The sequence below is a fragment of the Malaclemys terrapin genome, chromosome 7, assembly GCF_027887155.1.
Source record: "Malaclemys terrapin pileata isolate rMalTer1 chromosome 7, rMalTer1.hap1, whole genome shotgun sequence".
Taxonomy (NCBI): Eukaryota; Metazoa; Chordata; order Testudines; family Emydidae; genus Malaclemys; species Malaclemys terrapin.
The window spans coordinates 108657587-108683423 of record NC_071511.1 but is presented as its reverse complement, the minus strand read 5'-3'; the positions used below and the strand labels follow the sequence as shown (position 1 = coordinate 108683423).

Sequence of the window (25837 nt, the reverse complement as noted above, 5' to 3'; positions counted from 1 at the left end):
CTGATTCTTTGATAACAATGGAGCATGGATGAAGCCGGAGCTAGCCGGTGCATGGAGTTGGTGCGCGGGTGGAGTTCCGCACAGGAGAACACTCTGTGGGGCGAGGGGAACCCTCCCGCAAGTAATCCCCACTTTGGTTGCTCGTCCTTGACCTTTCACTACTGTTCACCAGCTCCCTTCTCCTCCTCTGGGGGAGAGGGATAGCTCAGTGGTTTTTCATAGATTCATAGATTATAGGACTGGAAGGGACCTCGAGAGGTCATCGAGTCCAGTCCCCTGCCCGCATGGCAGGACCAAATACTGTCTAGACCATCCCTGATAGACATTTATCTAACCTACTCTTAAATATCTCCAGAGACGGAGATTCCACAACCTCCCTAGGCAATTTGTTCCAGTGTTTAACCACCCTGACAGTTAGGAACTTTTTCCTAATGTCCAACCTAGACCTCCCTTGCTGCAGTTTAAACCCATTGTTTCTGGTTCTATCCTTAGAGGCTAAGGTGAACAAGTTCTCTCCCTCCTCCTTATGACACCCTATTAGATACCTGAAAACTGCTATCATGTCCCCTCTCAGTCTTCTCTTTTCCAAACTAAACAAACCCAGTTCTTTCAGCCTTCCTTCATAGGTCATGTTCTCAAGACCTTTAATCATTCTTGTTGCTCTTCTTTGGACCCTTTCCAATTTCTCCACATCTTTTTTAAAATGCGGCGCCCAGAACTGGACACAATACTCCAGCTGAGGCCTAACCAGAGCAGAGTAGAGCGGAAGAAGGACTTCTCGTGTCTTGCTCACAACACACCTGTTAATGCATCCCAGAATCATGTTTGCTTTTTTTGCAACAGCATCACACCGTTGACTCATATTTAGCTTGTGGTCCACTATAACCCCTAGATCCCTTTCTGCCGTACTCCTTCCTAGGCAGTCTTTTCCCATTCTGTATGTGTGAAATTGATTTTTCCTTCCTAAGTGGAGCACTTTGCATTTGTCTTTGTTAAACTTCATCCTGTTTACCTCAGCCCATTTCTCCAATTTGTCCAGATCATTTTGAATTATGACCCTGTCGTCCAAAGTAGTTGCAATCCCTCCCAGTTTGGTATCATCCGCAAACTTAATAAGCGTACTTTGAGCATTGGCCTGCTAAACCCACGGTTGTGAGTTCAATCCTTGAAGGGGCCACTTGGGGATCTGGGGCAAAATCAGTACTTGGTCCTGCTAGTGAAGGCAGGGGGCTGGACTCAATGACCTTTCAAGGTCCCTTCCAGTTCTAGGAGATAGGATATCTCCATTAATTTCTATAATTTCTATTTTTCCACCTTCGCTATGTCCCATAAAGCACTTAGGCAAAGAATCCCTTGGCCAAACGGTAGCTCCGCCTGCACCAGAAGGTGGCCGAGACGCGCACACTGCAAGTCCCAGCATGCCATGTCCCATCCGGAGACCGGCTCCTTTGGCGTCCGCTTGTTCTATGGCACACTGGGACATGTAGTCTTCGCACAGAGAAGCCGCCGGTGCCGGTTAGCGCGTTGCATGCTGGGGGTTGTAGTTGCACGTGTGCACGCGGGGTATGCTGGGATGTGTAGCCTCGTCATTCAAACCGGCCAATCGGAAGGACCCGCGCGGGGGCGGGGCGGGGTTGTGTTGGGGCAGGCGGCCGCGGCGCGCGCTGAGTAGTGGCGGTTGGTGGCAGGCCCGGAGGCGCTATAAACGGGACAGCCAGCAAGGTAGGCCGGGCTCTCTGTGGGCCGGGGGGCGGGAACGACGCGGAATGGAGAGCCCGGGGCGGGGAGTTGTTTCCCGCTTCTTTCGGGGCCAGCGGAAAATGGCCTAGATCGGGCAGGGCAGGCCGGGCCGCGCCGGCTCAGGGCGGGAGCTGCTGTAACCCTCCTGTCGCCCCCGCAGGGGAACGATTCGCTCCGCCGAGCTGGGAGTGTATCCAAACCAGGCCCCCCGAGCCCGCGGCTCCCTCAGCCTCTCCGCCCTCGTGCTGCCCCACTCCCCTAACCGCCCCGCCCGGTCCCAGCCCCTCTGCCCGAGGCACCCCCCACGGCGCCTCCCCGGTCCCCTCCGGAGCTCCCTACATTGGGGCCGGACCCTTCAGCCCCCCACCCCCCGCTCTGTGCCCCGCGAGGCTCCCCACATGGGGGGGCACCTCCCCTGAGGCTCCCTACACGAGGGCCCGGCTCTCCTCAGGTCCTGGCTCCCAACTTCCCCCGAGGTTCCCCCTGCCACCCAACCTGCACACAGGGACCCTAGTCCTTTTCTGGCCCTGCTCCTGCCCCCGCTGCCTAGTCCTGTTGTGGGTACAAGCACGCTCCCCTGTCCCCAGCCTCTCCACATGAGTCCATCGCCCTGGGCATGGGTGCCCCCATCCGTCTCCATACCCGCGTACTCTCCTAAACTCTCCTGGGTGCCTGCAGAATCCTAGCTGCCGCACATGGCCCCCAGTGCCATTCTGGGTGCCATTCATCCTCAGCTTCTACAGGTGGCCCCATCCAATCCAGTCACTGGGATGGGTGGGGCTGCCCCCCAGTCTCCACACTTGCTGGTCCAGGTGCACTTTGACGTTCCTGAGCTCCACACAGAGTCTCCCTTGTGCCTCCTGCCATCCTCTGCAGATGACCCCTCAGTGCTGTCCCAGGTGCCTGACCCCCTGATTCCTGTTCGGGTGCAAGTTGTTCCAGCTTCTGCACACTGCCCGATTCCTATCTTGGGTGCACGCCCTTTTAGGTTTTGCCTCTCGTCCCAGGCAGGACTTCCCCGCTCTCCCCATGGTCTCCAGCCTGTGCTCCCACACCCTCAGTTGTGGGCGGGCCTTCTGGTTCCCAGCTTCAGTCTCTGGAGATGCCCTCTTTCCCGCCCCCCCCATTGCATCCTGCATGCTGACAGGCCCCCTGTCCCATTGCCTGGGCACCCTGCGCCCTTCCCATCCTGGGTGGTCCCCCAGTCTAGCCTCAGCCTTCCTGGCAGCCTCCACACACAGCTCTCAAATGCTAGCCCAGGCCCAGGCCCATGCCTGGGGTGCTTCCGCCAGCCTCCACACACTGTCCCCAAATCCCATCCTGAGTGCCCCTAACCTCTGCACATGGTCTCTCTGATCCCATCCTGGGTGCTCTCGGCCCCGCCCAGTGTTTCACCCCCAAACAGCCTTCCCAAGCTCCCTTCCTCAAACAGCCTCAACACGCTTTCCCATCCCCAGGAATTTCTCTACTTCAAAACAGTCTCTAAGCACTCTCCCTGTCTCCTTCCCCCCCAAATAACTCCCAGTCTTACCATTTCCTTCCCTCCAAGGAGTCTAAACACAAATCAGTCCCTCTTTCAGGAAATGTCTTTTGGTGTCCCCTCCCCTGGCAAAGGATATTTATTTAATAAATGATTAGAAAGCGTAGTGTTTGCGTACATACATGTGTGTTTATGTATTAAGCTATCTGAGGTATTAAAACTTATTGCTGTTTCTTCATATACGCTACAGTATTCACAAGATCCAATTGTTCCTCTGTTCCCCAACAGATAAAAGTATTGTCCATTCCCTCATCTTCTGGCTTGATTATTGCAACTACTTCTTCCTTGGGTTTCCTGATATCTACATAGCCTATATTCAGTTTACCCAAAATGTAGCTGCTAAAATTATCTTCATAAACCATTGATTGTACCTTGAATCTCTGACTCTTCTCCACTGAATCAAATTTAGACTCGCTGACTTCCCCTTCGCTGCCTACCTACATAACTGTCTCTCTCTACTTATCTGACTGTCTATACTATGGAAATTATCAAAAAGTTAAAATGGTCTTAGAACTTATTGGAGCAGCAGTGTAGAGAAGTTAGAATTGCTCTTATAAATAGTGTAACTAAACTTCCTTGAAGCTTATGGGAATGGTACCAGCTTTTGAAGCATTTTGTATACTTGACTACATTCGGTGACTTCTTTTTTTTTTTTTTTTCGGCTTTTTTGGTAGTTTTCTTCCAGTAGACAATACAGTATGGTATTGCCCTCCATTCTATCAAAGATGCTGGTCTTTGTCTCCTGTTACTTTTTTTATGCAACCTCCTATGTATTTGTGGCATGCCCTTCCTCTAATGGTCCACCAAGCTACTCATACACCTTATTTAAATTCTGCAAAATTTACCTCCTCTGGGGTGCCCACAATAAGTGAGGCAAGGATATTTACTCTTATTTTTTTATGTTTATTGTGTGGGAAGGAGAAGCTTAAAAAAAAACTTTACCAGCACCACCATAATGTGCAGGTGCTTAAATTGAGTTATGCGGCTGTAAAACTTGTTTTTTTGCCCTATTCAATCCCTATTGATTAGCACTTCTGTCATACCTGATATTTAATCCCTGAATTTGAAAATACTTCTATATGTTATAAGAACATAAGAAAGGCTACACTGGGTCAGGTCCATCTAGCCCAATATCCAGTCTTCTGACAATGACCAGTGCCAGCGGGAATGAACAGAACCTGACAATTTTTGAGTGATTCATTCCCTGTCGTCCAGTCCCAGCGTCTTGCTCAGTGGTTCTCAAACTTTTGTACTGGTGACCCCTTTCACATAGCAAGCCTCTGAGAGCGACTGCCACTTATAAATTAAAAACACTTTTTTATATATCTAACACAATTATATATGCTGGAGGCAAAGCGGGATTTGGGGTGGAGGCTGACCACTCACGACCCCCCATGTAATAACCTCGTGACCACCTGAGGAGTCCCAACCCCCAGTTTAAGAACCCCTGCTCTAGCAGCTGGAAGTTTAGGGACACACAGAGCATGGTGTTGTATCCCTGACCATCTTGGCTAATAGCTGTTGATGGACCTATTATCCATGAATTTATCCAATTCTTTTTTGAACCCAGTGAATTCAGTGAGGACTATGCACATACTTAAGGATCAAAGCTTTGGATGGCAAGCAGTTTGGGTCAGGGACTATGCCAGGGTGGCCAAACTTAATAACTCTCTGAGCTGCATATGACAATCTTCAGAAGTTTGAGAGCTGGGGCACACCTGTCGGGGCCCAGGGCTTCAGCCCCATGGGAGGTGCCTGCTGGGGCTTTCGGCTTCAGGCCCCTCCTCTCCCCCTCCGGTGTTCAGTGGGGCGCAGGGCTTCAGCCCCACTCCTGCTGAAGCCCCGAGCCCCGGCATGTGTGCCCAGTGGGGTTGAAGCCCCGAGAGCCTCCTCTGCGCTGGGCAGAAGCCGTTACCCCACTGCAAGGCAGTCCTGAGCTCCTCACCCCTAGTCTGGTAGGTGGAGAATGAGGTGGGGGCGTGAGGGGCTCCATGAGCTGCACTTTAATGGCAAAAGTGGCTTGCGAGCCACAGTTCGGCCATCCCTGGACTATGCCTTTCTTTGATTTCTGTGTAGTGCCTAGCACACATTTAGATGCTATAAAATAATAAACAGAACTATTTTCTACAATTTTCCTATAGTATGTTGTTAGCTTTTAGATGTATTGACTATTCCACAAACTTGCCACTTCTAACTCCTATTAATTATTGTAATGACAACTAACTTTTCTGTAATCTTAATTCAGATGACTGGATCAAACGAATTTAAATTAAACCAACCGCCAGAAGATGGTATTTCATCCGTAAAGTTTAGTCCTAATACATCTCAGTTTCTGCTTGTTTCATCTTGGGATACTTCTGTCCGTCTCTATGATGTTCCTGCCAATACCATGAGACTCAAGTATCAACATTCAGGAGCAGTGCTCGACTGTGCATTTTATGTAAGTATGTCATCTTGTCTATGTTGGATTCCAGTTATATACCAAAGCTACAAAGGGAGTACTTTAATCTCTTAAATTAAAGGGGACAGTGGCTGCTTGAAATGCAGTCCGCTTTTTAAAAGTGTAAAAAAAGCTACAATTGCCCCTACTATTTTTGTAGTTTTTTCACTTTTAAAATGTATTCTTTCTATCGCTGTGTCAAAGATCCATACAAACAGAGGTAAATGATTGTAGTGAAATGGATTATGCAGAAAGTGCAATCATATACAAAGCCAACAAACTGAAATATAGAGAAAGTAGCTCTAGTTTTTGTCTCAGTGATCTTGGTTGCTTCTTTTAGGTAACATTCAGACAGATGTGGATTTTTTTTTTAAGTTCAGGGCAGATGGCCTTGGGCCTGCCAGAACCAACTGGAGGCAATGATCTTGCTGTAATATTGAGGGGTTGTAACAATACTGAAACTCAGTTACATTATTCATATTCTAAAATTGTTTTTTAAACTATTAAAAATTGCTTTAAAAAGCAAATCAACTTTACCATCTGTTATTAAATATTTAGCCCCCAAGCCTCAGATATGCTAGAGCTGCTTCAGACTCTCTGGTGTGCAAAGCTGCATTAAAAATGCCTTATCTAGACATAACAGGATCATCCCTGGGGAGTCACTTGGGCCATGTCTACACCGTCACACCCCTGAGCAACATAAGTTTCACCCGCATAAGTGGTAGTGTGCACAGCACTATGTCGGCGGGAGCTTCTCCCGCTGATATAGCTACTGCTGCTCGTGGAGGTAGTTTTATTATGTTGATGGGAGATCTCTCTCCTGTCAGCATAAAGCAGCTACATGAACAATCTTACAGCAGCGTAGCAGCATTGGTACAGTATGGTCTAGTAATGCAGAGTTCCTTTGTCACCCTGTCTTTCTGCAGGGTGTGGGACATAGATGTGGGGAGCTCTTGCATTCTGGTAATCCCTGACTGCCATAACAGCCCTTTGGGACCATCTGCAGTTGATAAAGGAATGCCCTGATTTGCAATGAGAGACTGACCTGCTGCCTCTATTCATCTTCTCCTCTTTTAGTCCCTCCACCTTGTGATGTGCTGTGTGCCCACCCACTATAGCTGCAGACCAACTATTTAACAGTGCAGTTCCTCAGTTTATTGTCCTGTTCTGGAAAGTTAAGCATGAAGGCAGCTAGTAGGTATATGTGAGAAGTTAGTGCATTATGAATAGTTATAGCTAGTACACCTCTACCCTGATGTAACGCTGTCCTCGGGAGCCAAAAAATCTTACCACGTTATAGGAGAAACCGTGTTATATCGAACTTGCTTTGATCCGCCGGAGCGCGCAGCCGCCCCCCCCCCCTCTCCCCGGGAGCACTGCTTTACCGCATTATATCTGAATTCGTGTTATATCGGGTCGCGTTATATCGGGGGTAGAGGAGTACAAGTATCTTGTGTTCAGAATAGCTTTCCTTAAAAAGATCATTAATTCTTGACACAGGAGAAGGTTGAAATAATCACTTGCATCTGACTCATCTTTAGGTCAGGAAGTTTCTTAATTAATCTTGTAGGGAAAACAATAGGTACATTCTAGAGAATTTATGGTAATTCTACTATTGTGCAGACTTTGTGTATTTTCGGGGGGAACCCTTTAACTAAACTTTGGAAGTTCTCTTTGAAATAAACTGGTAAACTGTATTCACTTAATAGAGGAACTAATTAGAAGATAGGTCAGGCATTTCTGTTTACCCTTTCTCATAGTACAACTACAAAGGGGTATTCAATGAAATTGAAAGTCAGTAAATTTAAAACAAATAAAAAAAACATTTTAATACAACAATCAACTGGCATGAGGAACTCATCACCATAAGATGTCAATGTGGCTAAGACTGAGCAGAATTAAAAAAGGATTGGGCTTTTATATGGATAACTAACATTGAGTCAGAATGGTGTGGATGTGTTTAAAACATCTTTTTTTGGAAGGGATAGAAACCCTCAGGATAGAAGACTTTTCTAATTAGTGGGGTTGGGGTACAAACATTCCATTGGGCAGGTTATTCCATATCTGCCTGTTGCAGGATTTCTTTGCACCTATGTCTGGTACTGGCCAGTATTGGAAACAGGATACTGCATTATATAGGCTGCTGGTTTAATCTGGTATAACAATTCCTGTGTTGCTAATTGACCCGTGCTTTGCTTTACTGAGAACATGCACAGGAATCAAGCATCCTTTCAAATGTCTATCAGTTGTTACTGCTATTTATGATATTCTTTAGGGGAAAGCAGTTAAATTTCTATTCTCTTTTTGGTGTTCTGGAATACACTAAAAGAGAGCAAACTATTTTGAATGTCTTGCCCCATACAGAAGCATACTCTACTGCTACGATATTGATGCATTCTTGGAAGGACTTCCAGTTAAGACTAATTAAACTTACATCTAAGCCTTCTATAGTATATCCTTGGTTCTAATCAAATTTAACACACAGCCATTTGTGATTCTGGTTTTCAGCTTTACTTTAAAAGGGACTGTCACATGGTTTGCCCTTTATTGGGTGTCAGATGCCCAGTGTACTTGTGACAGGCTCTACTGAAGGGCATGAGCCAACCTTGGTCTGCCAGGGGATAGTTAAACTGCCTAAGGCTTTGTCTACACTACCGAGTTTTGTCGACACAAGTTATGCCGACATACAGCCATCGCTGTAATTAAACTGCTGTTGCATGCCCACACTGTGCTCCTTGTGTCGGTGGAGCACATCCGCAATAGGAGCTCTTGCATCGACACAGATAGCAGTGCACTGTGGGTAGCTATCCCACCGTGCAACGGCCACAGGGTGCTTTGGGAAGGGTTTGCAATGGCTCATGGGGGCAGGTACAACATCACAATATGAAGGTTTCTCAATTCCATCATTCCACAGATATCCTAGATTGCCAGCTGTTTTTCAACTGCCCTGGTAACCTGCAGCCCAGCCATATTTGCCAGAAAACATGGATCCTGCACTGCTGTTCAGTATTGTGCTGTGCAAAGCTATAAGAGGAGCCCAACGGGGGGGGGGCTATTTCACTGGGGGATGCCTTGAAGGAGCATATTAACACTGAGCTTCAGTAATGTGTGTTGCTGTAGTATGCTGAGCCTAGCGTTGTTTGTTTGAACTGTGCTATGAACCTTGTAATAATTGCTGTGTGTGCCTGAAAAGTAACACTTAAAATCACCTTTTAAAGTAGCTCTTGTTAATATGACCAAACTGACACTGCTGAACACTAACACAAGAAGCCCACAGATGTGTGTGTGTGTGTGTGAGAGACAGTGTGTGTGTTGGGGGAGAGTGTGTGTGTTGGCATGCTGTCTCTTTAAGTTTAGACAGCAGCCGGAAGCAACCAATCCTGAGGCAGAAGCTGGTGCACAGTCAGCTGGTGTTCCCCTGTCCTCAGATTCCAGCTCAGCAGAGACTGCTACACCGGTGGAGAGAGAGGACACCCTAACATCAGCCCCTGCCTGTTTCCCCAGCTCCGCACAGCAGAGCAGTTGCTCTCTTCTCTCCCCACCTCCCGCAGCAGCAGCCTGCCCTGTCTGCCAACTACTGCAGTCTAATGTGAGCTCTCCACACTGAGCAGTTTCAGAACTTCCTGGGGCTTTGAAAGGGGAGCGGCGCTTGCCTGTGTAGCTGGATGCAGGGCAGCGGAGTTCAAAACAGTGAGCAGAGTGGTCACAGTGGGCATTGTGGGATACTTCATAGAAGCCAGTTATGATGAAGTGATGAACACAGCGTCTATGCTGACACTTTGTCAATCTAACTTTGCCACAAAAAGCTCTGTGCCTCTTCTCGAGGTGGTTTTATTTTGTTGGCAGGTGGAGCATTTTAGTGTATACACCTCCACTGTTTAGTCGACAAAAGCTGCCTTTTGCTGACAAAACACACTGTGTAGTATAGACAGGGCCCAAATAACTGGAAGGCAATTGACTAAGGAGCATCTGGGCCTAATAAAAGGCTTTGGAGAACTCAGTTGGGGAAGTTTCTGAGGAGAAGGGAGGCTCTGTAGGAGGGGAGCTCCCAGGGAACCTAAACTAGGCAAAAGCTCTCCAGGTAGGGAGACCTAGGAGAGACCTTGAACAAGACTACAAAAGCTCTTGTGGCAGTGGAGAAACCTGAGACTATACAGCAGAAGGAGTTGCTGCCAGACCCTACAGACTTTTGTTTTGGGACTTCGTTTATCTGGTCTCTGAAGTAAGAGCCTTAATACCGTTATACAAATGCTCCTTTCAGAAGGCTTTATAGAAGGAAGAGGTATTGCTGTCAAGTAGACTTTGGTTTCTCTTTGACCGGGCTGTTATAGTGATCTCATTGACAGGGGAAAACTGAAGCAGGCCACCTCAATGCCACACTCAGCTACAAGAGGGTGCATGGGAGGTCATGGTGCCCCTTGTACATGGACACACCAGAAGTTAATAGGACGATTAACCTGCGTTGACAGTCATTTGAAGAATCTGCACGTGTCACTAATTCAGATAGGAAATGGAAAAAATAAAGTTTATTTGTACAATATATCAAATTGCAATTTCTAATTAATTATTATTTTCTTCTACAGAAATTAAAGCACTCCACCTAATATTGTAAAACCCTTTCATTCCAAAATATTCTCGGACTCTTGATTTCAGAAGTTCTGAATGAGTGCATGATCTACCTGTGTGGATCTGATTGTAGGTTCAGGACCTTAACCTCCACCACCTCTACCTATGAATCTCCATATTTCTTAATTTCCAGCAAGAAAGGAGGTACTTTGGAGTGTGCCCAGGAGGTTAAGTCTGACACCTCGACACCTAACTTATTTAAGCCCAGAAAACTGAACATATACAATAAAACAGAATTTCTTACTTCACAGGATCCTACACATGCCTGGAGTGGAGGATTAGATCAGCAGTTGAAAATGCATGATTTGAACACGGACCAAGGTAAGCTGGCCGAATACTGTAATAGAGGATTTTTAAGTGAACAAATAATGTGTGGAATTTGTTTATTTTCAATTAATTTATAATTCTAAAATTCAAATAAATATATGGCTGTGGTTTTTTAGATGGTGGATATGGGTTTAAAGAATAAAAGCTGTTTGATTCATGAACTCTCTTTGTATTTAAGTGTAGTGTTTTAGAAAGCAGTCGCAGATATAATGGGAGAAGCTCCATTTACTTTCATACATTATTGTATACTTTGTGCATGTATTAGATAAATTAAACCTTTAATTAGCCATGGACAACTCTAAGCAGAATGAAATCTATGGTCTCAAGAGAGCTGCATAAAGTTATTTATCCACTGGCTTCATACCACTGCATTAATATGTGCAGTGCAGTGACATATATACCAAAAAACCCTACGTTATTAAGGTTGCAAAGTCAAGCACACAAAAGTTAGGAAATGCCAAAATTAAGGTTACTTGTGGTACCAGCTTAGCCTACAATAACCATAATCTTTTCTTTTGTCTGATGTTTACATTTTCAGCTCTATAATAACATTCAGTTTTATACATTTAATGAGTATATGCGTGCATGCCACCTGTGGTGGTACTTGTGTTAAATGCAATTTTATCATTCCCCCTTTACGGCCTCACATGCACTCTGCCTACTAATCAGTGTCTGTGAGGGAACATTCAAACTTCTAAGCAATGTCAAACAGCTTTCCATTTTCCTTTTAAAAGGAACCTGCCAGAAAAATGTTTTCTTCCCCCTTTATTTTCCAAACTACCCTTGTTGGAGTTGCAAGAAGATGGGCAATATTGAGTCCTGCTCCAGGAATGTGATTAAGATTTGGCTTCTCATGACATAGTGAGGCCAAAATGTGTGCAGTGTGACATTGGGAAGGAGTGGTTCCCAGCTTTCCAGCAGGACACATGGAAGGTTTTTCAGAATGGGACTTTATGTCACTGAAGGCTATTTAAGGGAACTCTAGAAGTTTCTATAATCTTACTAGTTACAATTTTCCTTTCTGTTCAAAGATGTTTGAATTAGGGTAACAAAAGGAGCCAGGTTTTATAGAGAGAGTACCAATACAACTTTAAAAACCTCATACTGTTTTTCTGTATTATGTGGTAGGTAGTGTGAAATGAATAATGGTGTGCTATGACCGTTTCATTGTCGCCTTTTGTTAGGAGTGCCTAATTACTAACAAGTGGCAAAGCCCTGAGTTAATATGGCTGTCCTACACTTACGTTGATTAAACTTTTGTAATACACAGTCAATGTCTGAGATTTTCAAAAGAGCCTAAGATTTAGGTGCTCAGCTCCCACTGAGAGTCAATCACAGTTGGGCACCTACCGCCCCTTTGTGCCTCTGAAAATCTCCACATGGCTGCCTAATGCCCTTAAGCTCCCTTGAAAATCTCAGCTGGTATCTAGACAGTCTACATTTAACACTTTTAAAAAGTGTATTGATTGCAAAGATCAGAAGACCAAGCACTCTTTAAAAGATATCTCAGCATGCCAACACATTAGTGAATGGTAGATTATAGTTTGTTACTTCTATATGAATATTGTTCTGCACTTTTCATTCAAGAAATTGTGGATTTTAATGGAACCAGTAAAGTTACATATAAATCTATTCTCTTGTAGAAAATCTAGTTGGCGCGCATGATGCTCCTATCAGATGTGTTGAATATTGTCCAGAGGTGAATGTAATGGTGACTGGAAGTTGGGATCAGACAGTCAAATTGTGGGATCCCAGAACTCCTTGCAATGCAGGAACTTTCTCTCAACCTGAAAAGGTTTGTATTTATACAATAACTATTATATACATTAATACTAACTGTATACTATCATCTGTTAAACTATATATATAATGCATCCAGTGACTGGTTAAGAATGAATGTCCTCCAACATTTCCTTTTAGTTAGTCTACTGGCTGAGAGGATGTCTTGTGGCACTGTCAAGGGCCCTGAGGAAATGATCTGCCTTGACACTATGGCTGTTATAAGATCTGAAACTTGTATGTTAGCTGATATATGAGAAATAACCACTGAGGACAAGTCTACACTACAAATTTACAGCAGCTGCGCTGTTGTTGTGCTTCTGGTGAAGATGCTCTAAGCTGACGGGAGAGAGCTCTCCCATCGGCTTAATAATTCCACCTCCACGAGAGGTGGTAGCTATGTTGGTGGAAGAAGCTGTGCTGCCGACATAGTGCTGTCTACAATGCTTAGGTCGGTATAACTACATCGCTCAGGGGGTGTAGATTATTCACCCCCCTGAGTAACATAGTTATACTGCAATAATTTTGTAGTGTAGACCAGGGCTAAGTGGAAACATATGCTTTGGTGTATAGTGTACTGTGTATAGTATAAATCCTTAGCTAGTCTGTGAAGATTAGTACAGTAATCCTTAGTTTAAGGATTCCAGCTTTCATTGGGAAAGTAGGACTTTATTCTCAACACGTCTTTTGTAGTCTTTGGTAAACAAATCAAATTCTTGTACATCAAGACAAATTTGAAGAAAACGTAGAGTTCATGAAAGTAGGACTAATATCACTGGCTTCAGTGAGATGTATTGAAGGATGTGCTGTGCAAACTTCCCCAAACAATTCTACCACTGTGCCCCGGTAGTGATCTGCTGCACCTCTGCTGTTCAAATTCTGGGATTTTACAGACCAAAGCCCCAAGTAGTTTTGACTTTTTGGTATGATGTGCAGAAAATTGGATGGTGGGAGAAATTAGTATATGGAAGAAAAATTTACTTTGTGTGAAAGATGGGACTAAATCATTTAATCATTTTTGTGATGAGTTGAATTTTAGTCAGCATTAGCACAGAATACATGCTGCCATCTCTTTGCTGTTATTAATATGCAACTCTGCTGCTGACAAGCCTAGAAAGAAAAGAATAAAATATGGCATTGTAAGCTTTAGTCACATAGAATGCTAACCTTTTCACTCTAGGCAACAGTCTCAGTGGATATACATGGAGATTATATATATCATATCATTCTATCTTCATAACCAGATGGTAGCTAATTTTAAAGAACACTTTACAGTTTTGCATTACTGTTGATTTCATCCATTTCTTTAGACTATACATGTTGTCCAGTTGTAGTTAGAGCTATCAGTATGTTCCACGTTGCATCTAAATAGCTATTATTTTTGCCACAAAACAGTTGAATCTACTTCTGGTAAGAACTTTATTCTGAATAGAATAATTGCATTATTTCTAGTTTTTATTTATAGTTGTATGTAGAGTGTAAAGAACTATGATAAATTGCTGACAGAATATCGTATAATGGACAGCCACACTGAATCAAGCTGCTTATTGGTTCAGCAAGATTCATTATGTCACTTTTTTAATATTGTCTTTGATAAATGAATACATCTAGTCAACTACATGGTAGTGGTTTCATTTGATTTATGATTGCGAGGTGTAGAAAGAATGCTTATTATACAGGTGTGACACCAGTTTGTAAAGAAGATTTAGGATGTTTAACGTTCTTAATGTGGTTGTTCCTTTGTATGTGAAAATTTATATTGTTTGTGTGAACGTCTGTTTATACCTGCATCAAATTTTATGCAATAGTCAAAAATGATCATTATTTAAAATGCATAACTCCTTGTGATTGTCGGTATAAATGTAGACTATTAAATTCTTTTCATTATACAATCTGAAGCAGAGTAGTTTCTTGACTGTCCTATAAAACTATTGGGTATTGGGAAGTATTTAATTCATGTTTAAAACTAAATCTTATTCAAATGCTTGTCCTGGCTTTGTGCTCCTATTTTTCTTGCCCTCTTCATAAAAGGAAGACAAGTGGGATTGGGCCATTAGATTTCTTCAGAAATTTCTGATAAATCTTAGGTAGACTGAACATTAGAGAGCCAATCCATTAAAAAACGAGAACAAATTTCAAATATTCAAGCATGTTTTTAGAAACAAAGTTAATTAGCAAGACAGCGTGCCTGAATGTAGGTAGCATAATACATAGAAAGATCATGTCAGGTAGTTTAGGACCAAAGATGGTTTTGTAAAAACACTTTTACAAACCCTGACATATATGGAAATGTGTTCATTAAATTAAATGAAAAATTGGTTTTTATTTAAGCATTTCCTTACGGTATTAGCAAAACTCAGCAGCATCATGGGTAGTACACGAAACCAGAAAATAAAGTTGACTTCTCTAGTTTTACTGTACAAATAGATGTCAAAATTAAACCGCATAAGTGGTGAAAAATGTATTTAATTTTTTTTTTAGTTCTAATGAGAGGCTGACAACATAAGTAGAATGTTATATATTTAGCCATGTTAATTTGCTTTAGCAAAACCTTGTTTTTACTACTTGCCACTCTTACTAACATTCTGGTGGCAGCAGCACAGCTGTGTGTTAGCTAGATTTTGTCCTGGCTATGCGTCATCAGAATGCTTAATTGAATTCTGATCGCAGAATTCTGATTGCAGAATCTGTACTGACAATGGGAGACAAAAAAAAACAAAACCCAAGCTTGATTTTATTTTATTTTTTTCGGATCCCAGGTTGAGTGTACACATCTCTAGTAGTTCGAAACCCAGTCTCTTGCAAACTTAAAAGATTCTGTGAAAGTTATTGAGGAAACAATAAACATGAACCCTTATGATGTCATTTTAGCATTGCACTTCATGGGCTCTGTTTTTTTCTTTTTCTCCAGATGTGCCAAGTATCTCTGCTCTGATTGACTTAATTTAGAATTGTGCTTGCTCAACATCTCTGAAAACAGGTTTTAATATTTCTTTTCTTGGCAGCATATCCCTTAACGATACTCCCTTTTGATTAACAAAGCTCACGTCTGAGAGAGGATTTTTTTTTTTTTTTTAAAGAAACATGGGATTATAAAGGGGAAGAAAATAAAAGGAAAATATTTGGTAGAGTACTGTGTTATTGCTCTACAGGGTTAATATGATAGTGGCTGTAGTTTGTGCACATTATAAGTAAAGACGAGTTCCAATTTGAATAACCTTTTCTCTCTTTCAGTTACTTATAATTTTTGCAAATTTCTTTTTTTGGTCTGAAATTTTCCATTTATGTACGTAAAGAAACGTTCTCTTTTTACTCAGAAATTCTGCACATGGGTAACACAGTAGCTGAAGACAGAAATATCAAACTTGGCTTGTTGTGTGGATCTCACTGAGATAAGGAATAAGATAATTTTGAATAAAATTGACTAAGTGATTAAAGCCTGAAATGTCATATGTACATATTAGTTAAAATACAGCACAAAGTTCAATTCTGCATATACAATGCTATGATATTAAGCTGCATTTTAAGGTATGCACTAAGGCTCAGAGTTAAGGTAGAATTTGCATCTTCATGTCGTGTACTGCCAGATCAGCTATGCTCCTACAGACTACTGCAACTCATCCAGCACTTAAATTACAGGCTGAAAAAAGAAAAAAAATCTATAGCTATATTTAATTGCAGAGGTCATCTGTTTTTTAATTGCATGTTCCACTTAATTCATCACTTGATGATAAAAGGTGGATATCCAGGCTAATCAAACTAGTAATATTTTTGTAAACTTCTTTTGAAAAGGTGTACACTCTCTCTGTGTCTGGAGATAGACTTATTGTGGGGACTGCAGGTCGTCGAGTTTTGGTATGGGATTTGCGGAACATGGGTTATGTCCAGCAAAGAAGAGAGTCAAGTCTGAAGTATCAGACCCGTTGCATCAGAGCGTTCCCAAACAAGCAGGTATGTATGCTGTGCAGTAACTCTATCCCTGATTCAGATAACTTAATCTTCTGTAACAAAAATGGATATGCGTTGATTTCTTACTCAGCTCAGTACATTTTTTTTACTCATTTAAAAAGTTATTTAACTTGAAGAATTCATAGTTTAATCTCTCAAAATTAATGACCGATATTGAGCTACTTGTTCCCATGTTCTTTAGCAAACACTGGTGTAGTTTTAAAATGTTACTTAAAAATGCCCCCTTTTTTCTTTGCTATCCTCACTCTTCTTCTCTTAATCTTCCCCTCTTAATCATCCTTTTTAAAAGGTGCTAGTTAATGCATCAGAACACTGACAATTAAGCCTTTCCAAAATAGCAAAAGAGGCAGAGGAGGAGAGAGAAGAGAAGACTTACTGTTGCTGTGTGACTTTTAGGCATATATGCCATCAGTTCCTTAAGAGGTGCTCAATTCTGCAACAATAGCGTGGCCTGGGCTATAGATAAGTGTAGTATTATGCAGCATATTTAACTAAAAATTGTTGTAAGCTTATTTACTACTTGCTCCATCACTGTTTTGACACCTTACTCTACTGGGTTCCCTCTAGAGTCTTTGAAGGTCATGCCTTGTATGCCAGAGGGAATTGCATAAGAATAAGTAAGGTCATCTTTCCTTCCATCATTCCCTTCCCAAGGGTTTAATGGGGTGCCTCTGCAGCGCTCCTGGAGTGGAAAGCAAGGAACAATTTGGAACAAACTTTTCAGGTGCAAGGTAGTGAGAGCTGGATAATACATGCAGTGGGAGGCCTAGTTATTCATTCTAGAGCTAGTATGAGTAGAAATATGCCAGGCACACCAGGTGTGGGGCAGGTAGGCTCAACCAGGCAGGATCCAAGTGTGGAGGGGCTCAATGTGGGGTGAAAGGATTCTGTGTGGGACAACCTGGGTGGAGGCAGCTCAGTGGGGGGTCTAGGTGTGGGGGGATCTGGATGCCCAGAGGCTCGTTTGGGTGTGGGTGGTTCCAGGTGTAGGGGCAATGAGACTTTGCAGGGACTTCCAGGTGAAAGTGGTTGGGGCTCAGGGGAGGGTTTGGGTGTGGGGTCTTAGCAGGGGGTCTGGGTGCTGGGGGAGTGGGGCTTGGGATGGGTGTCTGGTTGCAGCTAGGTGGGGGTCTGATGTGGGGGTCTGGATGTGGGGGCTCAGGGTGGTGCAGGAGGGTGGGGGTTTGAGTGCAGGGAGCTCAATGGGGGCGTGGTCTGGGTGCAGGGGTGGGGGTCCAGAGGCAGGGGGGCTCCAGATGCAGGGGTTGAGGTTCAGTGGGGTGGGGTTCGGGTATGGAGGGCTAGGGGGGTTCTGGGTGTATGGGGTGAGGCTTGGCAGAGGTGTCTGGGTATGGGAGGACCAGATGCATGGGGGTTGGGCGGATGGGGGAGCAGCTCCCCATACAGTGACCCCTCCCCCGCAGTTGAGGAGTGATGGGGGCAGGAAGCAGGGGAGGATGCTGAGCTTCCTGCAGCTGGGAGAGATTTCTGGGGGTGGGTCTGACACAGCCCCAACCACTCCTTGGAGGGGAAGAGGAAGGTCCTCTCTTGCCTCCAGCTCAGCCGAGACTAGCAGCTTCCTGGCTCAGGGTAGGAGCCATTGGCTAGGGTATCCCCAGCCCTGTGGTGATTTACCTCTCTGCCGGCTGCTCCAGGTGCCTGAAATGATGTACCTGTACAGCTAGGGAGTGGTGTATGACTGCTCTTGCTGCTTCCCTTTGCTTCCTTGTCAGAAAGTCATTTTTCTGCGGGGAAGCAAAGAAATCTGTGGGGGACATTAATTCTGTGCACATGCAGTGGCGCAGAATTCCCCCAGCAGTTTAGAAAGCTATATTTTTCTATCTCTGATACTTGTGGTGGTGATCCAGTTACAACTTGACACTTCAGACTATACTGTAGTTTGGGATTTAAATAATTTTGCTTCAGATAAGCCTCATTATTTTCCTATTTCTGAGAAACTTTTATATTAAACCCATGGCAAAGTTACAGAAAAAAGAGTTATTTAAATTTCCTGTGTGCCAGTACTATAGTTAGGTACAGAAGCAGATGCTTTTTTGGAGTGCAAGTGGCATGCTTTGAAATTACTATTCTGATTTATTTTGTGCATTTAGTTGAATGCATTTGTGAATTTAGTTGCTAACCTAACTAGTTTTAATGAAATAATATACTGGAAATATGACCTGTCACCCTCTGAGTTTCTGGGAAAGTTGTGATCAGTAGGGTGCTTGGGATAGGTGGCCAGATATGGAGTGTTCAACTCTGTAACTTGCTTCCCAGTTCTAGACTCACCAAGCTTTTATTTGAGGTGCAGTTGAAGTTGCAGGAAAGCTTTTTCTCCTGTGACTTTTGAATTATTAAATTGTGTGGATGGACCCTGAGTTGTATACATGGGAACCATAAATATGAAAGCAAATATTCATACATTTTTATGAAAAGTGTTTCTTGTGTCTGGTTCTAGAAATGTATAAGATTAATCATAGTTATCAAAACTTCTGCATATAAATCTGACAATATGTGTATTTTTTTTTTTTTTTTTTGGCAGGGTTATGTTTTAAGCTCTATTGAAGGCCGCGTTGCAGTAGAATATTTGGATCCAAGTCCTGAAATACAGAAGAAGAAGTATGCATTCAAATGTCACAGATTAAAGGAGAATAATATCGAGCAGATTTATCCAGTCAATGCCATTTCTTTCCATAACATCCACAACACATTTGCTACAGGTACAGTAGATACTGATCAGGTTGTATAACATTATTGGTACTAAAGATGTTTAAGTACATCTAGTTCTTGTTAGGCTTCAATTAAGAGGTTTCAGCTGGCACATTTGATACACTATACTTAATGCTTTTAACAAGATGTTGTCATTTTTCTTTTGATGCAGTGGGACCTACCCTTAACAGGTTTATTTCTTTAACACATTAATTGTGGACTCTTCTGTGTTACAAAACTGCTTCATAGTGTCCTTGGACAAATGACAAAATAATTCATTATAGCGTTAGTCACTGTCTGGTTGCATTAAATTCTATAACGGTTTGGTTTTCTTCCAGTTACAATAGCTTAACTCTGTTTTTCCAAAATCCATTTGTAGGTGGCTCTGATGGATTTGTAAACATTTGGGATCCATTTAATAAGAAGCGACTGTGCCAGTTCCACCGGTATCCCACCAGCATAGCATCGCTTGCCTTTAGTAATGATGGAACCACCCTTGCAATAGCATCGTCATATATGTATGAAATGGATGACATTGAACATCCTGAAGATGGTATCTTCATTCGCCAAGTGACAGATGCAGAAACAAAACCCAAGTGAGTCTGCTTTACCTGTATTTGAACCTTTTCTAGCATTCATCCAAGGATTTATTAATTTTCCTAAAGTCATGAATAGCATTATTGATGCCTAGTAGATAGTGCAGCTTGACAGTAGGGTTGGAGTTGATTTTATCTTGTTCTCCCAAGCTTTCAATATCCGTAGGTTGATAGATGTCTGATGGCTAAAATTGTGTCTAGTTGTTTTGTAACAGGAGAATGTCAAACTCCCATTCTTTTTGAATAAGCACTTTTATTTGAAGCTATGGAGTTATTGCTAACTCACTTCTTCAAAATTAAGTTGAAGATTTCAAGAATAATTCATTTCCAGCAAATGTTGCTGTATGGTTTCTTTAAGACTTTGAACTATTAATCTTTTCTTTAAACACTGATAATACATCTAACCTTTCCCCTTCAAAGCAAATGCATTGAACTGGTTCCAGGGAATGCATAAAATCAAGTAGAGGGGTCCCCATCCTCTGTATCTTGGAGAACAATCTCTTTATATTTTGAGTATTTAACCCTTTAACAACAGACTCTATGCCACCATTTCTGGCAAAGGAAAAACAATGATGTTTTTGGTGCCAGGCAGAATAGGCTTCTGTTAATGTCCATTTGAAAGAAAGCTAAATGGAAAAACTGACATCACAATACAGAATTATACACTGGAATAACCTCTATAGTTTACGTGATCTGGCACTAGGTTAAATACACAGGATTAACAGTCTGGATATTATAAAGGTTCTCGAGGTTTGTCACTGCTCACTAGTTTTTTGCTTTTCTAAATCTCAAACTGCTTTGTATTTACGTTTTAACCATTTTGTTCTGGGAGTTACTATTCTACCCATCTGGTATAGCCACTCTCCAGAGTTTTGGACCCGTTGAGCCTCAAGATTATGTGATTTATTAAAATCAATCAATATTGCATCTCACTTTGGAACAGATACTCTGACATTGTTCTTTTTCTCTTTTAATGCACTGCTCCACAGGCTGTCATGCAGTGACACTCGTTTTAAAACATCACAATTTTATGGTTATTTTAGTAACACTGAGGGTAGAACACTAGAATAACTGTCAAAGTGTCTGGGGTTTGTCCCCTGCTTCTTAACAGACTGTCCTGAGGTTGGCACCCACATTTGTGAGCCTCTCCAAACAGGTTATGTGTTCTATACTTAGATTTCACCAACCAAGTATCAATTGTGAACTCCTCAAGTACTATAACAGCCATAACATGGAGTGTCAGCCTGTGTGATAGATGGTCCTTTATACCAAAAATCACAACAATATTCAGGTTACTCTCAGTCCCCAAAGAACCAGTCACTTACCCCAGTTCAATTGTACCTTAGATCTATCACCAAAGGCCGTGCTTGTAGCCAATCCTATGATAAACTATCTAAGGATTTATTAACTAAGAAAAATAAATTCGTAATTTACAAGGTTAAAGCAGGTAAACAGACACACAAGTTACAGTCTTAGGTTCCAAAAAGTAATGGAAGTTTCTCTAATATGCAAGCTCTGTGTGTCCTTGAGGGCTAACCCAAGCTAAGTAGCTTGGGGATTCCGTCTTTATGCCTTCTCCAAATTCGAAGCAGCATAGTGTTACAGTTCCTTCTAGTCAAGGATGTTTATTCCCTTCCCCTAAAGTTCAAACTGTGGTTGTACATGTCCCCTCTTCATGGTTATGGCAGGAGCAATCAACAGTATTTTGTCCATTGATGTTCCACAGTGGTTTGTCTGGTGTCAATAGGTCTTTTGTTGGTTGGAAGATGACACCTCTTGTGGTAAACTTGGGATTTTTTAAAATAAGTAACTGTACGGTAAAATTAAAATACTTACCGTTACGGGGCTTACAGTGGTAAGAGCTGTTTTCAGCTATTTCTATCTGTTGTTGGTTGTGGTTGCTAATTCTGTAGATGCTTCATTCTGCCTTATGAGGAGGTTAATCTACAATTAAACAATATTTCCTCTTGGCCCTCCGTTATTTTCTGAAACAGATGGTTCATCGTTTCCTGGGCTGTTAAACACAGTGAGGTTAAGGTTAGACTCTTGGGAATCAGCTAGTTTTGAATCTTATTAGGCTGTAGAAGGAAAACTAATCAGAATACTCCTTAATATCATTTTGAGACTGTAAACAATTATTTATTAGCAAACAATTGATCCCAGAAGGGCAAATTGTTTGAGTCAGTAATGAGCTGAGAAAAGACAGAGCATATCTGTGTATTTGGAAAATAATTGTAACGTAATTGCAATGCATTTAGACAGGCATCTATTTGGACCTGTTTCTATCTTTAAATGAATTTCTGAAAACATTAACAAGGTTTATATGCTTTTCTGACATTTATAAGTTGCTTGTGCCAACCTTAGGACACCAGCATTCTGGTGACTAAGAATGATTTTTAGTACCGAATACTATAGTGTGAATGCATCATATCAATGTTTGCTCCTAAAATGGAGCACTTTTCCTTAGCTCTGTGCCTAATAGCTTCAGTTAGTAGTGCTTTTTAGTGACCTTTTCTCCTTTCTCAGGTTAATGTGAACCATCTTACATTTGCAGATATTTCATTTTAAACACATGGCAAAATAATGCCTTTTAAATAAAGGATATTTGGGAGGCTTATGACTTTCTGACAAACAACCTTCATATTTTTGGTACAGTAAAATAGTTGTCCTTTCTGTGCTGTTTTGGATTAATAACATCTTTATTGTGTATAGAAATTTTGAAGATATGAATGCTCTAAAAAGACTAAAGGTCACTTGTTGAAACATACTTTTTTTTTTTTATTTCAGGTCTACTTAAAGTTATCGCAAAAAGCTTAATCTCCTTTCTCTATGAAAGATTTATTTACCTGCTCCTAACCTGAAATGGTGATTAAAGGATAATTTTGGGAAGAACAACTTTTTGTAGTGCTTTTACTTTTTACCCAAAAAATGTGTGTATTTATGTACCTCAGTATGCTGTACTCTACTGTCATATCTTTTCTATTTAGAACATCAGAGAATCAATGTTTTCTTTAACCACAATCTGAAATGTAAATTAGTTCTTTTCTGTAAGCAAACTTACTGCATTTTGTAATTTTTTTAACTCTGGGGACTTCCAGTGATCTCTGAACTGCTCAATAAATCTCTTTCAAAAAACCTTATCTGTAAATGCATTGGGTAGTAACTTTCATGTTCTGTGGCAGTCTGGCCTCCAGGATGGATCGTTGGACACGAGTTCTGAGGATGTGGGCTATGGCAAATCACTTAACCTTTTTCTTTTTTCCCCATCAAATAAAATGGGCTACGTACCTCACAGGGATGTTGATTATTCAATCACTGTTCTTACAGTGCTTGCAAAATAAGGCTAGGCTGTAGTTACAACTTGATGGCTAGTGCAAAAAAGTTTCCCATTTGAAGGAAAAGCAAAGGCTATGTGATGTGCATGAAATTCAGACTCAGTGCTTCAGTTACTGCATGGTCAGAGAAAAGCCTGAAATCAGTTATGCTTTGGAACAATTGAGAGTGGAGAAAGGGAAGTTGGCTGGGACTGGGGCTTTTGCTGCAGCAAAGTGGCCTACTCTTGGTTGCAGGCTCAGCCTGAGACCCCAGAGGACACAGAACAGCACAAGAAGTGCAGGAAAGGAAACTTATAAGAATGGAAATCCAGTTCTTCCAAAGAGACCCCCATTCTGCTCAGGAGAGGGCAATGTCCCCTTTCTCATGATTTCATGCTTATTTTGCTGCTAACTCTTGCTGTTCAGTGGTTTAGGCTGCAGGCAGACTTCTTGATTCAACTGCATGGGGGGGGAATAAACCAAAAAGCAAGAGTTCCCATATGGAAATAACACTACTAAAATACAGTTCCAATTTACAAGTGATTTTGTAAAATTAGCAAAATGGTTGCATATTTATCTTCCTGATCATATCTTGACTTAGAGAAATATCTTTTTCCCGCTTTTGCATACTCAGCCTGGTGTCAAGCAGTCTAGCTAGCCTCTTTCAGTCTCTGATTGCTGTCAGAATTCTTCAGTCTATATAGCTACAGAACAATTGCCATATTGGATCAGACCACCAGTCCATCCAGACCAGCATTCTGTCTCTAACACTGGCTAATTACCAGATGCTTCAGAGGAATGTGCAAGAGACCTGCAGTGGACATAGAATAATTCTGCTGATCACATTCAAGCTAGAATAGAATCCAGCCCACTTTCATGTAGCTTATTTGGCTGTGCAGTACTAATACTAGTAAAAATGTGGTTAAAAACTCAATTTAGTCAGTAAAGCAAGCAGATATAATGCACACAGAAAATTATTACTAAGGTGCCACTTTTACAGTCATTCAGATTATTTTTTTTCATTAAAAGTAGCCCTCTTTTTTAGGTTGATGGCATTTACATTGGCTAATCTGTCACACAGTGCTTTGGGTAACTCCAAACCCTGTGTTCCTACCTGCATGCCATCCTTAAAGTCATCTTATCTATAGTAGAAGTTCAGATGCTGACTCTACTGAAATATGTCTGAACAATTTCTATGCAAGTTTTGCTTTTGATTCTTGGATCTTTTCAAAGGAAATCTCTAGGAAGCTAACTAATGAGTGGAAATTCTTTCTGCATGGTGAAGATGAAACACTATCCTTTTTTCTTTTACCTTATAGAAAACAATGAGTTCTGATACTGGCTATTTAAATAGTGTTTGAAACTTTGTGCTGTGAAATTTCCTATTTTGCTTAATGAAAAATAGTTAAAAATATAACATCAATTATAAGTGCTAGTGCGCTTTAGTGTCATGGGGCTGCTATAATGCTCAAACCTATTACAGGTAAGTCCTCAAAAATTCACATCAGACTCACATGGCTTTCATATCTGGATCATCAGAGTCCCAGAATGGGATGCAGGGTCATATTGACAGAGCATTTTTACATACCAATACCAGAAAAATCTTTGTATGAGGCTATCCAAGAGTCTGGTTATGGAATCATCTTGTGAACAAATGCTTCTAGCGCAGAGGTGGAATTGTTACTACTCCAATAAAAAAAGCTTTCATTGAATGCTCTGGAAGCCCTTTACAATCATTCAAAAACCCACAACACACTAACAGACCGATCAAAAGATGGGGTAGTGAGCTATGCAGTTCGCCTGAAAGCTAACGAGCTTGGGCTGTTATGGAGCAGGAGAGGCAAACAAATTGTAGAGTCGTTTGCAAGGTTCTGTGTACTCTGACCTGAACTGGATCTGGATTGTCAGTATTCTGCCAATTGTCTTATTCCTGAGGAAATTCTGCACCACGGCGAGGGAACAGAATTCATAGAATTTCTTTGCTTCCCCACAGAAAATGAAGGGGAAGCAAAAGGAAGCTGCACTGGGGTGGGGGTGCCCATGGGCATAGCGTCCCCCCCCGGGGGGGTAAGACAATGGGGGTACATGCCACTGCCCTCCCTTTCTGCGAGTGCAGAGCTACCTGTCTAAAGGAGGGTGTTGCTCTGTTCTGCTGACTCTGCAGCTGGATGCTATCTCCTGGGTCCTAGTGCCAGTCGTGCTCCCTTTCTGTGTGCTGGGAGCCATCCTGTTTCTGTACAACAGTGAGTGCCCATGGTAGGGCAAGGTAAGGGGGGTGGGTTGGGGAAATGGGAAGGGGGTGGGGTGGTGGGAAGAGGCAGCAGGGAGGGAAGAAGGTGGGATGGAGGAGGGAGATGGGGCAGGGGAGAAAATGAGAGGAACTCAAATTGACTTGGATAATTAAGTAGACCCTAGGAAAATCCAAGGTGCAATGATCCTGCCAGCAAAATTCTTTACCATTTATAAATACAAAGGTACCTTCCGTGCTTATACCTTTATGTATTAATGAATCCGAATATTTTAACATGCATAGCCCATCACAGTTACCAAAGCAAATATGTGGGATGACAATTGTTAGGATTCCCCACCTATATTTAGTGTTTGGGGCCCAACGTGGTAGGGCTGCAAAGAAAGGGTAGGTTTTCTTGTTTTATATAGTTGCTTGAAACCAAAACAGATGGTGTGAAGGAAAAACAGTTAGACAAACTGACATAACAGTGGTAGAAAGAAACATTATTGGTCCAGGACAACAGCTGTGTTAGTATTTGAGGCAGGAATATATATAGTTAGAATACAG

The 25837-nt window shown here is 42.1% G+C and overlaps 1 protein-coding gene across 2 annotated transcripts; it reads left to right on the top strand.

Annotated features, from left to right (window-relative positions):
* The first annotated feature begins 1635 nt into the window (after positions 1 to 1635).
* BUB3 (BUB3 mitotic checkpoint protein) lies at positions 1636 to 22866 on the top strand. 2 transcript variants are annotated; one of them, XM_054035977.1, is made up of 8 exons: positions 1636 to 1722; positions 5526 to 5720; positions 10598 to 10667; positions 12317 to 12468; positions 16245 to 16403; positions 18964 to 19141; positions 19510 to 19726; positions 22514 to 22866. In XM_054035977.1, the coding sequence occupies exons 2-8, from the start codon at positions 5526 to 5528 to the stop codon at positions 22521 to 22523; spliced, it is 981 nt and encodes a 326-aa protein (XP_053891952.1). In that variant the 5' UTR covers positions 1636 to 1722; the 3' UTR covers positions 22524 to 22866. The 2 variants fall into 2 exon arrangements, with proteins under 2 accessions (XP_053891952.1, XP_053891953.1); XM_054035978.1 differs by lacking the exon at positions 22514 to 22866 and having other exon boundaries at positions 19510 to 19730.
* The last annotated feature ends 2971 nt before the right edge of the window (positions 22867 to 25837 follow it).

Coding starts and splice junctions, on each gene's coding strand:
- BUB3 (XM_054035977.1), top strand. CDS start 5,526: ATGACTGGATCAAACGAATTTAAATTAAACCAACCGCCAGAAGATGGT. Junction 12,469..16,244: donor CTTTCTCTCAACCTGAAAAG/GTTTGTATTTAT, acceptor TCTTTTGAAAAG/GTGTACACTCTCTCTGTGTC. Junction 19,142..19,509: donor CCACAACACATTTGCTACAG/GTACAGTAGATA, acceptor ATCCATTTGTAG/GTGGCTCTGATGGATTTGTA.